Source organism: Saccoglossus kowalevskii, chromosome 12 (assembly GCF_978046115.1).
Source record: "Saccoglossus kowalevskii chromosome 12, keSacKowa6.1, whole genome shotgun sequence".
In the NCBI taxonomy this organism is placed as follows: Eukaryota; Metazoa; Hemichordata; class Enteropneusta; family Harrimaniidae; genus Saccoglossus; species Saccoglossus kowalevskii.
In genome coordinates this window covers 23,437,709-23,454,553 of record NC_140652.1, presented here as the reverse complement: position 1 = coordinate 23,454,553, position 16,845 = coordinate 23,437,709, and the positions used below count along the sequence as shown (strand labels likewise).

General features: G+C 35.3%; 1 protein-coding gene across 1 annotated transcript; it reads left to right on the top strand.

The window, feature by feature from the left end:
* The first annotated feature begins 30 nt into the window (after positions 1 to 30).
* On the top strand, positions 31 to 15,806 carry LOC144349995 (fibronectin-like). Its single transcript, XM_085505979.1, has 19 exons — positions 31 to 145; positions 861 to 1,124; positions 1,408 to 1,686; positions 2,029 to 2,301; positions 2,654 to 2,938; positions 3,033 to 3,314; positions 4,938 to 5,228; positions 6,323 to 6,589; positions 7,576 to 7,857; positions 8,493 to 8,762; positions 9,278 to 9,550; positions 10,694 to 10,939; positions 11,647 to 11,946; positions 12,466 to 12,741; positions 13,166 to 13,447; positions 14,279 to 14,557; positions 15,207 to 15,491; positions 15,669 to 15,758; positions 15,784 to 15,806. The coding sequence occupies exons 1-19, from the start codon at positions 31 to 33 to the stop codon at positions 15,804 to 15,806; spliced, it is 4,662 nt and encodes a 1,553-aa protein (XP_085362105.1).
* The last annotated feature ends 1,039 nt before the right edge of the window (positions 15,807 to 16,845 follow it).

Genomic DNA, 16,845 nt, shown 5'->3' with positions numbered 1-16,845 from the left:
CCTCTAACCCTTGCATCAGATGTTATTACTATGGCGTTCACTGGACTGTCGCCGAACCAGCAATACACGTTTGAATTGTTCATTACGTCTGGTTCTGGTGACGATATGACACAGAGTGACTCTGTGACTGAGTCTGTCACAACTGGTATGTATAGTGTATTATATATCTAAGAGCAGGAGGGTCATCACTTGCACATGCGCAGGAATTGAGTCCCAAGCGACGATAACAACATGCGCTAAAAATGCAAAGGCTCATGAGTAGATGCTTGTTTGCAAACAATGACACGCTATGGCCATCCGACACATGCACAGATGACGACTCCCCGCTTTATAAAAACATGTCAGGAGCTATTTTTCATGGCACAATAAAACAGCATTCGGTTATTGTGTATGTTACAGTGACGTTTTTTGAGAAACTTATCCTAATATTTTTCCAAAATCGCCATTATTGGGACAATCCTATAAAAGACTCAGTTTTGCGCTGTTTGTTCTGATTTCGAAACAATTTTTCAACCTAAATTTGAAATATATGTACTATAACACCTAATGCATCTTCTGATTTATTCCTTCCAGTATGTGGGCCATTATACTTATTTTGTACATTTTGCGCATGTGCACAGAGACTTGAAATAAGTGTACTTGCAACCGAAGATAAACTAACTGTGCTTATTAAAATATATGACACTGTGGGCAACCTTGTCACAGCAGTTCGTAAGCTAGAGCTGATCAGTGTCTGACATTTTTTATCAGACATCTGCATGCTCTTTGGTGAAAATGTAAAGTATGATGTCACAGTGCAAGAGTCTATATTCTGAAAAAAGGGCTAGGTTTTAACTGTTATGCTATGTTTTTGTTGACAGATTCTGCTAGTCCCGGTGAGATCGTAGTGAAAGCTGTGAGCACCACATCTATATATGTCACGTGGGGCAGTGCAGAGGATGGGACGGTTTTTTCAGGTTACTTGGTAAGAATAGAACCTGAAGATGCTGAGCTAAACGTGATATTCAAACTACCGAGTGATGAACAAACTCATCTGTTTGATGGATTGACGCCTGGACAGGAGTATAATATATACGTGCAATTACAAGGTGTTAACGTTGAAGACAGTTTAACACAACGAACAGGTATATTAATCATTTTCAAAATAGAAAAAATTGTTTGTGCAAAGTCATTAAGTCTGAATAGACACATTGTATAGTACATTATAAAAATGTCACCAGTGTACCTCCTGCCGCATACGGTACTCAACATTTTTAAAATTGTTTTTGTAGTGAGATCTTTTTTAATCACTTGTAATGGATTTTTTTACACGATTCATGTGTTATTCAGACGTGGACCTCTTGTAATGTGCTTTATATGTTTAAATTGCTAGGATGGAAACATCTGCATTTGTTTTTTCACTTTTAGTCCCTTTACCACCAAAGAACATAATAGTGACCAGCACTGAATCTACTAGCCTGTTGGTAATATGGGAACAGGCGAGTGGAGTTGTCCAAACGTATGAAATCTACTACGTACCAGATGACGGTGAAGAAATATATGCTGGAACAACCACTAAAGATGATATTACCTTCACAGTAACAGGTTTGAATCCTGGTTCACAGTACGATGTCAGTGTTTATAGTAAAGTAGGCACTGGGGATTCAGCATTAGTCAGTGATGCAGTCGCTAGCTCTGGTACTACAGGTATGTAAACCTTGAAATCTATCTTTACATCTCTACGTGTTTTTAATGTGACAAGTATAAAGTTTGTTTGTTTTTAACACTACTCCACATTTTGTGATAAATTAAATTAAATTGCCAGAACGCTTGCATTTGACAATTATATCACTATATTCTGTATTCTGTGAATCCCAGATCGAGGACAATAAAAGCAATTTTTGGTCTATGTGCTTCTAAAGGAGAGATTTTTTATGTCGTACTGGTCCCAATGTTTTGATGAATTCATTAAGAACAACTAGTCTCGCAAATCACATGCAATTTTAAGTAAGGGAAAGCTTTCATAGTGTTAATGTTTTACTTCTTCAGCTGAAGTGGAGTCCAACAAAGTGATCATTAAACAATACAGTCTGGATAATATTGATATCATCTGGAACACTGACCTGAATCCCAGTAGTACACCTGGACTATTCCTGGTGTCTCTCTCACCAGAGGATGGTGGTAGTTATCCACAAGCTGTACAGGAACCATCTAGTACTTATGTGGATTATTCTTTCTTTGAATTGATGTCTGGTAGACTTTATACAATAACAGTAGAAGAGACAACTTCTGGTAATAGTATCACTGCTACACAGTATACAAGTAAGTCGTTCAGTAGTTTTATAGCATAGAAACCTGACATGATATGCTTAGCAGCATAGCAACCAAATGTGACATGTTCAATATCATAGCAACCAGATATAGTTGAGTAGTAGCCTACCAACCAGATGTTGTATGCATGACAGCAAAGCAACCAGAAATGGTATGCTTGGCAACATAGCAACCATATCAGGTATGCTTGGCAGCATAGCAACCAGATGGGGTATGCTTGGCAGCATGACAACCAGATGGGGTATGCTTAGCAGCATAGCAACCAAACATAGTATGGTTGGTAGCATGACTGTATATTGTATTTATATCACTGCAATTGATTATCAATTTAACTCATTTTCAGAACCTGCAACACCGGGTTATGTGACTGTTACAAGTTACACAACTACAACTGTCACCATCGATTGGGAGGCAGCATCAGGAGATGCTGATGGCTACCTGATATCTTACATAGACTCTGCAGGTACAGAGACATATGTGGGCATGCTAACACTACCAGCCGATTCGTTAGAATTCCAGGTAGACGGTTTGGAGCCTAGAACAGAATACATGTTTAAAGTAGTGACCTATGCTGGTAGTGGTTCTAGTCGTGTTGTCAGTGATCCAGTCACCATCATTAATTCTACTGGTAAGTCACACTACTGTTTTCATTGCAAGAGATGTGTGTACTTCTTGAGTTTGTTTTTCAGCTAATATTGTCATATTCCATAATATACTTTCAGAGGAAGTGCCAGCTGATACTATCGTAATTCAACATTTTGATACAAGCAAGATTGAAATCTTGTGGTCAGAAGTTGAAGATCCAATGGTGACCGGTTACTTATTATCAATTGACCCAGCTGATGGTGATAATCCTTCTGACATTAGACCAACTTATATTGCTAAGGATCCCACTAGGACCAGCATCAACTATAGTTTTCTGAACCTTGTTGCTGGCAGGATGTATAGTATTAGGTTACAAATATCTGGACCTAATACTGTATTGGTAGAAGAACAACGAACATGTGAGTGGTTCTCTATTTTGAGAAAACATAATTTTGCAAATTGCAATATATACCGTTATATAAAAAATGTATTTTAATCATATCAACCGGTGAAAATTGTAAATTGTGACCATTCTCCGTGACATCTCAAAAAATAGTCCATTGACCCCATTTTTTCAGTATTCTTATATTGTATTAAAAGTCATTGAAAGTAAAGAAGATGACAAAACTCAAATTAAACTTCCTGAAAGAACACTGCTACAAGGGTGGATAACATAATTGTGGCATTAGAAACTCGAAAAAACTAGAAAAGATTGAATTAAAGGATGTTAGGAGTTTTCCTATCTGATTACAAGTGGAGTTACGAATCTCCACTGCAAATGTCTTAGAAAAACAATGATATGTTTAAGGATGGTGTGTAAAGCATTGGATGATGAAACTTCTATTTACATTAAAGATATATTACCTCAAAAACAAACCACTATGAATCTAAAAGGTTATAAGGTTATTACTGTGGAATACTCTATTTTCACTGGAATTAATTTTCGCTGAAAAGGCTTTTTGGGCGTTTTGTATGGAATTTATTTTCACTGATTTTTTATGAGTTTAATGTGAAATATAGGAGAAAAAGTATATTTGCTGGATTTTATTTTCACGGAATCATCCCTTCAGCGAAAATAGCGAAAATAAATTCCAAGCGAAAATAAAGTATTCTACAGTAGTTTACCATCTGTTAATACTACTATATATGGCTTGCAATAGTAAGACTATATGGCCCCCTCACCCTGAACTCTAACCTTTTCACCACCAGTCTTCTGACGGAAAGTGCAGACTATATTTTGTGAATTTGTGATGACAAGAGGGAACTGGTTGTGAAAAGGTTAAACCTAACTGTGCCCCTCCAGTGTGGCCTCCCTTATTTTAATTGTATATGACTGTCAAAGTGTGCATTTCTTTGTATAGTTTGGTTGTGGGGTACGAATTTGAATAAATCCTCAATGGTCTAAATACACACGTAATTAGCTTTCAATCGGAGACCATGCGCTATTCAATTTAGCCGAGTGTTAAATACATATATTCAGGACACGTATAGTAGTCTAGAGGGGCATATACCTGTATCATTCGATTCATAACCAGAAGGTAAGGGTTAAGTTAGGTTAGGTTAGGTTAAGTGTAGTGGTGTCTTGCGGAAGACTTTCCCCTGAAATGAATTAGTTTCTGGTTTATAGAATATTTTCTAAGGTTAAATATAGTGATTAATTGTGCATATGAGTCACCATATGAGTCACAAGCTTTCAGAAAATGTTTGTATTGTTGTCAATTAGAAATGCGATATCACTCACGTGTAAGGCTGGTGTCAGGTGCTGTATTATTCACTTGCCTTCGGTTCCTGGATAATGTGTCATCTCACTTGGTTTGTATAAGCGATATTGGGGAAAAAAAACAATTTTGGAAAAGCATAATACCCCAGGTATACCGTTTTCATTTGGTGTTAGACAATTGATTGCAAATTTTATTGAAAGGCATGGTATTTATGAATGACAAGTTTATGTTTGTGATGTTGCATCCAAATATAATTTAAAGTGTTGACAATTTACGTTTCACTGTACTTGTACATTAATCTGTGTTTATTCTCGCCAACAGTGCCAAATCCTGTGGGTGCCTTCTTTGCTGGACAGGTTACCGCAACAACCATCTCTGTTTTCTGGGATAGTCAAATAGAAGGAGAGTTTACATCTTACAAAGTGACTTACAATCCCCCAGATGGCAGGACTGTGTCACCGACTATCCTACCGGTAGATGGTAATGGTTTGGCTGGAATCACACTGGAGGGACTCAGTCCAGACACTTCTTATATGATCACTGTTGTCACTATATCTGGAGGAGGCCTGGATGCCACTACTAGCACTCCAAAGCAATATACACAGAATACAGGCAAGTACATATCAATTATTTGTACCCATCATAATTCATGTATTCAGTGCAGATTCTGTATATCCTTAGCTTATAGAGTACAGTCTTGGCATACCTTAACCCTGACTGGCTTTCAGTTTTCAAAGTTAATATTTTTTGTCAAGGATACATAAGATAAGGATAAATTATGCAAATTTGATATCTATGTATGGTAAAAAGTCATGTGTCTTGTGTTCATGTGGTATGTTCCTCTACATGCCAATGAATATATATACACTGGCAGTGTAGTGGTGGTTGCATTACACTCGTGATTGGTAGACCCAAGCTCAAAACCTCCATAGGATTGAACACAAAAAACACTTGACCCGCCCAACCCCACCCTGGGTGAGTGAATATGCCACAGATTCAATGAGAACTCTAAATCCACTGGCCAAAATTTATCCACTAAGATGGCTTGAGGGGAAGGTTTAATTAATGTCTGCAGGTGCTTGTGTTCCACCAGGCCTGTTTGATGGCAGGATTGAGAGATGGCTGCACAGAAATATGGTTTTGAAGTCAAATGCACTATATGTTAACACTTGTAATCTGAACATAAAAAAAACAAGGAGAGACAACAGTGACAATCAATATTTTGAACTGTCGCCTGGTAAAAAATAAATTTAAAAAATAAAATAAAAATTACATGAGCACTTAAATGAAGATGTATTTACTGGTGCATTGGAAGAATAACAGATGTATGCTGTTGCCCAAATAAGGCTACTCAGTAATGGTTTGTTGTTATAATGAGACAAGTCTTCTGAGAAAGGCATAACTTGAAGGATTCAATTTGTTTCATTGTTAATGACTATTCAAATTATATGTAGGCATGTTTTCTTTAAAATGTTGTTATTGCACTGTTTAGCATACAGTTCTTACCTGTACATACAAGTACATGTAATCTATTATTCACAAAATTAGACCACATTTTTTTTTTAAATTTGTATTTTCCCAAAAAAAATTCTGGCCAACATATGACCAAAAAATTTAGCAAAAAAAATGAAATGTTGCCCTTGATGATTCTACGTTTCTTTTTAGTATACATCTAATAATCTAGTCATTTTTATTCTTGCAAACAGTTGCTGCTAACCCAGCGGAAGTTATCATCAAAACAGTGACAGAGACCACTATCACATTAACCTGGGGAGAGGTAACAGTTGGTAGTGTAGTCGGATACCTGGTCCGCACTGACCCTGCTCCGACAGATGGATCCACAAATCAGGTGTTTAAATCAGTTGGTGAAGATAGACTTGTTACGTTTACCAGTCTGTTTCCGGGTCAGCTGTATACACTGACCATTACAGTACAAGGTCAATTTCTGGTCGAAACAGCTCAGCAGAGAACAAGTAAGTTGTGAATTAATTTTCGCTATTTTCGCTGAAGGAATGATTCAGTGAAAATAAAATCCAGCGAATATCACGTTTTTTTCTATCTTTTACATTCAACTCACTAAAAATCAGTGAAAATAAATTCCATACAACACACCTAAAAAGTCTTTTCAGATAAAATTAATTCAAGCTATTTAAAAATAAAGTACTTTACAGTACTTTATTGAAGTTGTAAGGGATTTATGTGACTTGTTGCATCCAATGTCTGACCATGCGAATATTTAGTATACTCGCGCAAAATTTGAGTTTTGAACCAATCTGATTTTTGCTAGGATTCTTTTCCAATTTCAACCTATTTTTTAAAGGGACTGCTAAATATTTCCTAAAATACATGCATAAGCTTGTCAAAATGAACTATTTTTACTACATATTCACTGCACATCAGCCACATAGTCATTGCAAACTGTGTCCATACTCACTATTAGGACTTGCTGCACATCAGCTGCATACTTGCTATGATATTACTGAATATTTGGATGTTAATAAATAAGAAGAATTTGTAAAAATACATAAACATGAATGATGAAATGATTTGTCTTGTTCACATTTGTGGAAATAACATAATAATTATCTGTTCGTGAAGACAGTCCACGTGTTAAGCGAGTGAAAAGCAAAGACAATTTTATTGAGAAAAAACAACTTACAGACACAAACTACAAAACCAATAAAATCACAATTCAATAAAATACAATTCATTAAACTAAAAAATTAGGCAGGGGGCCCACTTCTCCCCAGCACATTCCTACCTGAGCAATGGATTTCGAGAACCAAAAGAAGCAGGGGGAAACCCTGTATGAGGCTGCCCGACCTTAAAATGGGGGTCAGAATGAAATCCAATGCCCAAACGAGGGACACGTACAAGCTGCTAGTGAAGCGAAGCTATTGTAAAAAAATGACATACTTATAATATCTGTAATTAATATACAACAATATTGGGTTCACAGTTCCGAGCCGGCCCGGCACTGCATTTGTCGCTTCTTACACTGCTGTGAGTATAAACGTGACTTGGCAGGAAGCGCCAAATGAACTTTCGTACTATGAAATATCCTATATCACACCGAATAAGGAGTCAGTACTGGCAGCCATTGTACCCAAAGATGACGAGCTCTTCTTCAATATTGAAGGATTGAATCCAGATTCACTTTACACAGTTTTGATAGTTGCAGTGAGTGGTGATGATACAACTGCTGAACGCAGTGAATCTCATGTAATTATTCAATCTACAGGTATGGCTATTCATTTTTTTTTATTCCTAAAACATTTTTTAACATCAAAAAAATAGTTTGTTTTTTCTCTCTGCAACTCTATTTTGAGCTCTCTGCAACTCTATTTTGAGCTAATGCCAAATGACCTTCTTTTGATATGCTTATTTAGTAGCATTATAGAGAAAATATAGACATTTTCTTATTTAAATTATAGGTGTCCTCAGTGTATCCACCAATATTTACTTTTTGTTTTTATGTTTAGTTGCTATACTTTCAATCAAAGCATGCATATCTACCTCCAATAAAGCATCTATGGCGCCCTCATGGTATATCAACACAATACAACTCATCTTTTGTTTTTATGTTCAGCAGCTATACCTTCAGATAAACTATTGATTAAAGCATGTATGGCGCCCTCATGGTATATTCACACAATAAAACTCATCTTTTGTTTTTATGTTCAGCAACTATACCTTCAGATAAACTATTGATTAAAGCATCTATTGCACCCTCATGGTATATCCACACAATAAAATTCATCTTTTGTTTTTAAGTTCAGTTGTTATACCTTCAGATAAACTATTGATTAAAGCAACCACCATGGCGCCCTCAGGGTATATGCACAAAATAAAACTCATCTTTTGTTTTATGTTTAGCTGCAATACCTGAAGATGAACTACTGATCAAAGCATACACATCTAGTTTCATTGAAGTCCTTTGGGCCGCGAGAACTGGGCCGGAAATCAATGGTTACCTGATAAGCATCGATCCTGCAGATGGTGGAAATCCATCACCCACATCTCAGAAATTCCAGGCTAAAGAAATATATCGTTATAATTTCACTGGACTCAATCCCGGTAGAGAATACACCATGAAAGTGGAAATCATGGGAACACAGAACGAAGTGACGACTACTCAAAGAACTGGTAATTGTTAAGGCACTTTGAGTTGAATTCAAATTGTGCACAACTTAATACTGACACTGCACATATATGCAATGCATTATTCGAGAGAACTTTCCGTGAAGTAATAATATCATGATTTTTCTCAATGTTTTTGTGTATAGTATATATATTACCACATTTAACTTATAGTCATGGTAATTTACAAGTCATAGTCATGGTAATTTACAAGTATAGACATCATTTAAAGGTGGCATACATTGTGAACATATTAGTGAGTTATTTCACATGCAAATTCACTGACAGGGACTGTCATTTCCATTGTTTTTTGGTGATCTGTCAGTGATGAACAAATATGCATGGAAACACACTTGGAGTATTCCATAAAAAGTTATGAACGCTAACAGATTTTTCCCCATTTATTTTTGCTAGCTGTGGGACTCCCAGTAGGCAATTTAAAATTGATGTTCATTTTTACAAAACATTATTTTCCAATCCGAATTAATCATAAATTAACCCAAATCTTTGATTATTTTCAGTTCCTGCATCTCCTGGTGTTGTTGTGGAAATAAGCAACACACCCACCTCAATAACGTATACATGGGCACCTGCTATTGGTGACATTGATAGCTATAGACTGACTTATGCTTCTGCTGGTGGTGTTATACAGACCTATATTACTACAGTGTCAACCATTAACCTCGGGCAATACACAGTACAAGAACTAGACCCTTCCACAGAATATGATTTTTACGTATACACCGTTAGTGGGTCGTTAACAAGTGATTCGTCTATGGCATCATTTACAACAGGTAGAGCCAGATGGATTTGTGAATTTTATTTTATAAATGAATGTCTTTATCATTTTCATCCATGATTCTCATGATATGGCAGTAGCATTTTGTGTAACAGTTGACAACAACTGATATTGGTCAATCAGATGAGCTTTGAAGCATTCATACAGAACATTGTTACGTAGTGTATGTGGTTTCCACGCTAGTTGTGCCTCACTGTCATACTAGCAGTCATGTTCAGGCTTGAAAATCAGTCAAGTTAAACAATCTATTACAAATGATTTTTATTTATCTGATCTTATTATTATCAGTAGTTTAATAGATAAACCCTAGACAAACTGTCAGTCGTGTCACTATTAGCTGACATTATTTCCATAGTAGTTTTTACTACTTTGTTGATTTGAAAGAATTAGAAGCCAACCAGCAAAGGAATCAACCATGAGATATTTGGTGTGTAGTTAAAGTATCTTGGACCATGTGTTTGTATGTAAATTTCATCAGGAAATTTAATAAATTTTACAATTACATGAACACTGCTTGATGACTGGTACAAGAAAATCAGTATGCAACTTGTCCAATTCTTTTTGGATTCTCTATTTTTACCCTCCCTTGATAATCTGCCTATGGCCATTTTATTATACTGTAAAAGGGTTAATTATTCACTGGGTTTTAATTTTGCTTATTTTGCTGACTAGAAAATGCACTAAATTATAACCCAGTGAATATGTAAAATTGAGCATAGAACACATTATCTAAATGATAAAACCGTGAATTTAAAACCCACTGAATATGCCTGAAATGGTAAATCAGCAAAATTTAAACCCAGTGAAAATTACCCCGATAGTCATTTAACAATTTAACATTTAGCAATTCAGTTTACAGCATTTATGACTTTTATTCAGAGTCCCTAAAATCTATGTGAGCATATTAACTTGCATAATTTTTTTCTGATTTTTTTTTAAAAATGTTTACCAAAACCTGTAACGAATAGTAAATAATGTTAGGTTGGTCTAAAATTGAGAAATAATAATAATAATTAATCTTAATAATTTGCAAATTTCATTCCTGACGTTTTAAATGGTTAATGAAGGGAATATACAATTGTACTCACCTTTCAGATATCATACACAAGTGATGATAGTATTCATTTTCTTTTTACAGCTACAATTCCTTCTGGTGAGATTATTATCAGTAGTTTTACTACAGAGGTCATTGACATATTATGGGGGTCAGTTGATGGTGCGACTGCTTATCTGATATATCTGGATAATGAGTTCGTGAAAGTTGTTCATGGAGAAAGCAAACTGTCCCACACATTTGAAAATTTAACGCCTGGACAGGAATATGAGATAAAAATACAGGTATCTGGAGGAAATGTTGAAGACAGTGTTAGGATGCAGCGTACAAGTAAGTTGTTCATACTGTTTTGCAATAAATTGTTGTAGATATTTGATGAGTACTGTAGGCACATTTCATCATAATTAGGCACGTGTCATCATAGTTAGGCACGTGTCATCATAGTTAGGCACGTGTCATCATAGTTAGGCACGTGTCATCATAGTTAGGCACGTGTCATCATAGTTAGGCACGCGTCATCATAGTTAGGCACGCGTCATCATAGTTAGGCACGCGTCATCATAGTTAGGCACATGTCATCAAAGTAGGCACATGGAAGCTTTTTACTTCTATTGCCATCCATGGTAGACATTATTTTCAGAGTAACGTCAGTATGTAATTTTTAAATTTGTGTTATTAGTAAGAATATGTTGAAAAGTTGATTGGTCTAAGTATATTCTACAAGTGGATATTTGAATTTTTCAGTGCATAAATATACTTAATGATAATTGATTGGAAATTACCATGGATATTTGATGGGAATTAGTACAAAAAGTCTTGTGGAGTAAATTTGATTATGATAAATTATGCTTCCTTGTCAATTGATTTTGTCCCTATGTATTTACTCATTGATAATCAATTGAATGTGTGTTGCCTATACTTAAGTATTGCAGTTATATTTCATGACTGTGTCTATGCACAGTCACTCTCCTAGTAGAGTGACTGTGTCTATGTAATGATTCTGTAGTAAAATGAATTTTCTTTTATTTTTTTCTCAGAACCAAATGATGTGTCCCAGATTATTGTCAATGGAGCTTCATCTGGACCATCTTTTATTACGTTTCTCATGTTCGCTCCTAGTGGTAACTACAGTGCGTTTGAGGTCACTTACAACCCTCCGGATGGTACCACTGTATCCCCAATCTTGCTGACTGTGGTGGACCCTGATGTTGATGATTATGAGATTACGTTGAATGGACTTACACCAAGTAGAGAGTATGCCATCACAGCTGTTACATTGTCAGGAACTGGAGACAGCCAAACACAAAGTGACCCTTATGTGTTAACATACACCACAGGTTTGCATTTGGAATTGTTTATTTGAACTATGACCCATCAATGCATGTTTGTAGAAAGCACACTCTTCATGAATTACAAGTACACATGTGGCGGGTTGAATATCTACATGAAGTAAATGCTAAAAAGAATTTAAAAAAATTGTATGTGCTAACAGACATATATTGTAAAGAAACGCAGGTTTCAAACTTGTACTAATGACAATTGCCTCGGAACTGTAGACATTCAGTATTCTTGTTGGTTGACTTGACCTGTCAGGTCAGGTCAGGTCAGAGGGCAATGTTGCAGATAAATTAAATCTTGCAGAAAAACATCATGATGGAAATTGCTTTTTAAACACTCTAAAACATTCAATACCAGTTATAATGATTTGTGTTGTGTAGTATTTTATTTTAACAGAAGATCTAACACCCTTGGTGCAAGTGTATGACAAGTGTTAATACAAGCAGCACATAATGGACATGCCATTCAGTTAATTTATCACATCATGTATGTAATTATTGACATATCTTCTACTGCAGAATCTGCCGCACAAGCTGAAATAATCTTTAAAGAGGTGAACACCAACAGCATCACCATTATTTGGGGTGCAGCCATCGAAGATTTTCAACTTTATTTGATATCGTACAGCCCGGCTGATGGTGACCAGGGTGAATACACACTCTTGACACGGTCTGCTGACATGGACCTGGAATTATCTTATACTGATCTAACCCCAGGAAGACAGTATACGTTTGAGGTATCCATCACAAATAATAATGAAGAGGTTGCTAAGGATACAAAACAGCAACGGACAAGTAAGTGCAGTGTGTTCTTGGTGTGAATATGCCGTTTCTTGTAGGAATGGTTGATTTAATTTTGTTGTCATTAGATTGTTGGATTTTTATATCATCATCGTCAGAAATGTTCGAATATCACGTCTTCCCCAATGTTTCTATTCATGGGATTCATTTCAAATATAACCGTGATGTAATGACTAACTATTTTAACATAATTAATAATTATCTTGTCTTCAGCTAATTACTATTATAAACCTAACTTTAGAGTTTCCTACTTTTGGTGAATGACTTTCACTTTTGGTGCCAATCGATTTTAATCGCTTTCATTTAAATTCAGATGAATTATAACAAGAATTTTTCTGAAAAAAAAGTCAGTATTTTAAAACTTATCCTTTACAACTGAATGGCAAATTGTCTGAAAAATATTGACATTTTTTTTTAGTTCCGATTGCACCATCGACTGTTATTGTCACTGATGTGTTATCTACCAGCGTGGAAGTGACCTGGTCAGCGGTAACGACAGGAGAGTTTGACCAATACCAGGTTTCCTACATCAACCCTGAGGGCGATGAGATGGTTGCTGGCAGTGTTGATTCAGATACACAACAGTTCACCATCAATGGTTTATTGTCTATTACGGAATACACTATCGTGGTTTATTCCGTCAGTGGTACTGGCTCACTTCAGACATTAAGTGAAGCTGCAACGACTACTACTATTACAAGTAAGTTGAATTTAGATAATCTTGTTGAAAATATTCTAGTAAATTACCAACAATTTAGGTTTATCAAGGATTCCAGGATATTGATGTTACTGCTGCATCACAGGGCTTTGTTGTAGATCAAATTATGCAGAAAAACATGATGGATATTGCTTTGCATCAAGAGTTTTTGTACAATCTAAAACATTCAATACCAGTGATAATGATGCAGCTTTTGACTGTTTTCCCCACAGACCTTAGTAATTTTTACACCATAAATTCTGATATAGTACCAGGGTAATAATAAAATGCAAGAATTTTTGTGATCTTTTCTGTTCTGACATTGTAAAAGTGTTGTGAAAATCAATGATGATGCAACTCATTTCGCAATTTTATTTTCTTCCAAAATAACTCAAAAATCTCCAAAAAACATAATTTTTTGAGCTGATTAATTATAGTTTGTCAAAGAAACTAGGATATCAATGTTATAAAAGCAAATTTCCATGTCATTGTTTTAGAAAAACAACATATTTTACATCGTTTAAATCATCAGTTTGAAGACAATAACAATAATGTATGCAAGCTGTGTTGCGTGCCAATGATGTAAGCTATGATTGGTCATCATGGTTATGTTATTATCTATTGTTAAAATAAGTGGTATATAAACCCTTTGAGCACCAAAGTTCAGGCACCATCCACACAGAATAGTTCCATTTATAGTCTGCTCCTTTCCTTGTAAAATCTTTAAAAAATTTCAAATGTTTGGATAAAATACTAATAAACATTGCTACCATAGCCACGTGTTTTGTTTTGTATATTTATCTTCTATATAATATCTTGTATTTTGTTTCGCAGAGGAGATTGTTTTAGATGTACTTGTTAGCAGCACTTCACTGGTCATCTTGGGATGGAGAGAACCTCAAAATGTTGGAGATTTCACCGATTATGAGATAGAGTATGCACCAGATGATGGGGAACCGGGATCTGGTGAACGATTTACAAGGGATCCCAATCCGGGTACTTTAATCCAGGGTGTGTTCAGTAGTCTGACTGCTGGACAAGAGTACACGTTTACTTTATTTTTAATACAAGGCTCATCAAAAACACAGATTGACATTTTAAAGGTTCAGACAGGTGAGATAACAAGACCATAATTATTTATTGTTTAAAGTTTCACTTTGTTGCCATCGTCACCTATCGTTTTATAGTCATTTGAAACAGTGTCCAACTTAAAACCAAGAGGTCATCAACTGCACAAGTGTGAAAATGTCGCTCATTTTGTTTTAATGAATGCTGTTCTAGTGCCATATCTCTGACATGCTTTAGACCGATTATATTAAAATTATATTATATTATATGCATTTAAATGTTTTGATGATCCAATTCAAAATGGCCGACTGGTGGCCATTTTGTTTTAATTAATGTATTTCTTGAGCAATATCTCTCAATATGGACAAGTACTCATTTGACGATAAGATACAAGATGTCAATCATTTTAATGTTTAAAAAATAATCATAATCAAGCATCATCTTCTGGATGCATACTTCTGACATGTTTATGTTCCAACTATATTGCTGTAAACAAAACTATAATATATCTTAAATTTGATAACTAACGAGAACTGTGGCATGAATGGCTTATTAATAATAAAAAAATATTGACCACTCAATAATTTACAATGTATAACAACATTTACAATGTATATTATTGTTGAATTAAGGTCTTCAAGTCTGTCTATGATGGAATAAAACATTAAAATTATTATGAATATTTTTCAAACAGAGCCCAACTCTCCAGAAAATCTAGTGCTGACCCAACTTGGACCAAACGGTATTGACGTTACATGGGAACGACCAATCAGTGGTAATTATGATGGTTTTGAATTGATGTATGGAGGTCCGAATGGTGTTGCTGATGGTATGATTGAATCACCATTATTTGTCGGTAGAGATGAAAATTTGGCTGTGACTTTGACTGGATTAGAACCAAACACATTGTATGATGTTAGTGTTGTCACAGTGACTGGAAATACAAAAAGTGATCCTGAAGTAGCTTCGCAGTCCACAGGTAAATATACTTTAGCTTTCTGTGGCACCGAACACGTCTCATCTGATGTGACACCTCTATATTAATGTATGGATGACTTTAATTCTTGAAAATGCTTCATTTTTGTTAATCACAGTAAGCAAATTATTTTGTCTATTGAATCTTGATTGTGTATACATCTTGAATTCTCACTTTCAGCCGAGGGTATTCCTGGTGACATCAATATCAAACTGGTGACCTCTGATATGATTCATATCACGTGGAATGAGCCTACCGTCTCTTTCTCCGGTTATCAAGTAGTGTACACCCCTAGCGATGGCACAACAGAAGGATTGAGAACATTTTCCAAGGCTGCTGGAAGAAATGCAGAATTTAAAGGTTTGACACCTGGACGAGAATATAAATTAGAGTTGCGAGTTAACGTCGCTACAGGAACAATGCCGACACCCAAAGTAGCTTACCAGATTACGAGTGAGTAGTAGATTTTTTTGTTATATCTTTTGCCGTTTCATATCTGATGGTGTTCATCCACTATATTCTGTCTTCTTGATGGTCATTAAGTTGCTAATGATAAATCATAATCATAATCATGTGGTTGTTGTATAATGGAGGGTGCATAGTTGGACTCAGATGTACGCTGCCATTTTGAATGTCTCGCCAATAAATAATAATAATTGTAACAGTTTCTGAGATTCAAAAACCAACCGTTTAGTTAAAATCCAAGAAGTTAGCCAATTCGCTAGCGAGTTTGCAAATTGGCTACCCCAATACTTGTTAGACTTGCTGTATATGCTCCTAATTCATCAGCCTAAATTTCCAAACTGTCAAATCCCAACTACTGCATTCATGTCTAATATGAACAACTAACTTTATATGGAAATACTACAACTGTATTAGCAGCTGCAACTTCTATTAAAATGGCATTATGCAAACCAAGGGGATGTGGCTTCTTTTAGAGTATCTACGCATGAGATATGGTGAATATTTGAATCAAAATTGTTCAAAAATAAATGCATTCAGCTTCTATACTTCGTGTTTAAAAAAGAAGACACACTTCTCGGTGTATATTAATTATTTTGTTCTGTATATAGTGTGTTTTTCAACTAATGTATATTTAAAGAAACTACTATAATTGTATATTTGGATCGATAGCAAATAAAATGGACTAAACATATTTTTATAATTTTATTAATATATAATTTTATTTTTATAACTTTATTTTTATAACTAGTTTCATTTCTCATCATCTAGGGTAATCTTTCTAAAAGTTTGACCCCTCTATTAATAGAAACTGATTTTTTTTTATATTTTCTCTTAGCTATTCAATCAGCTGGCTAGAAATGGTCGTCATAATAAATTTTCTGTTCATGCATTT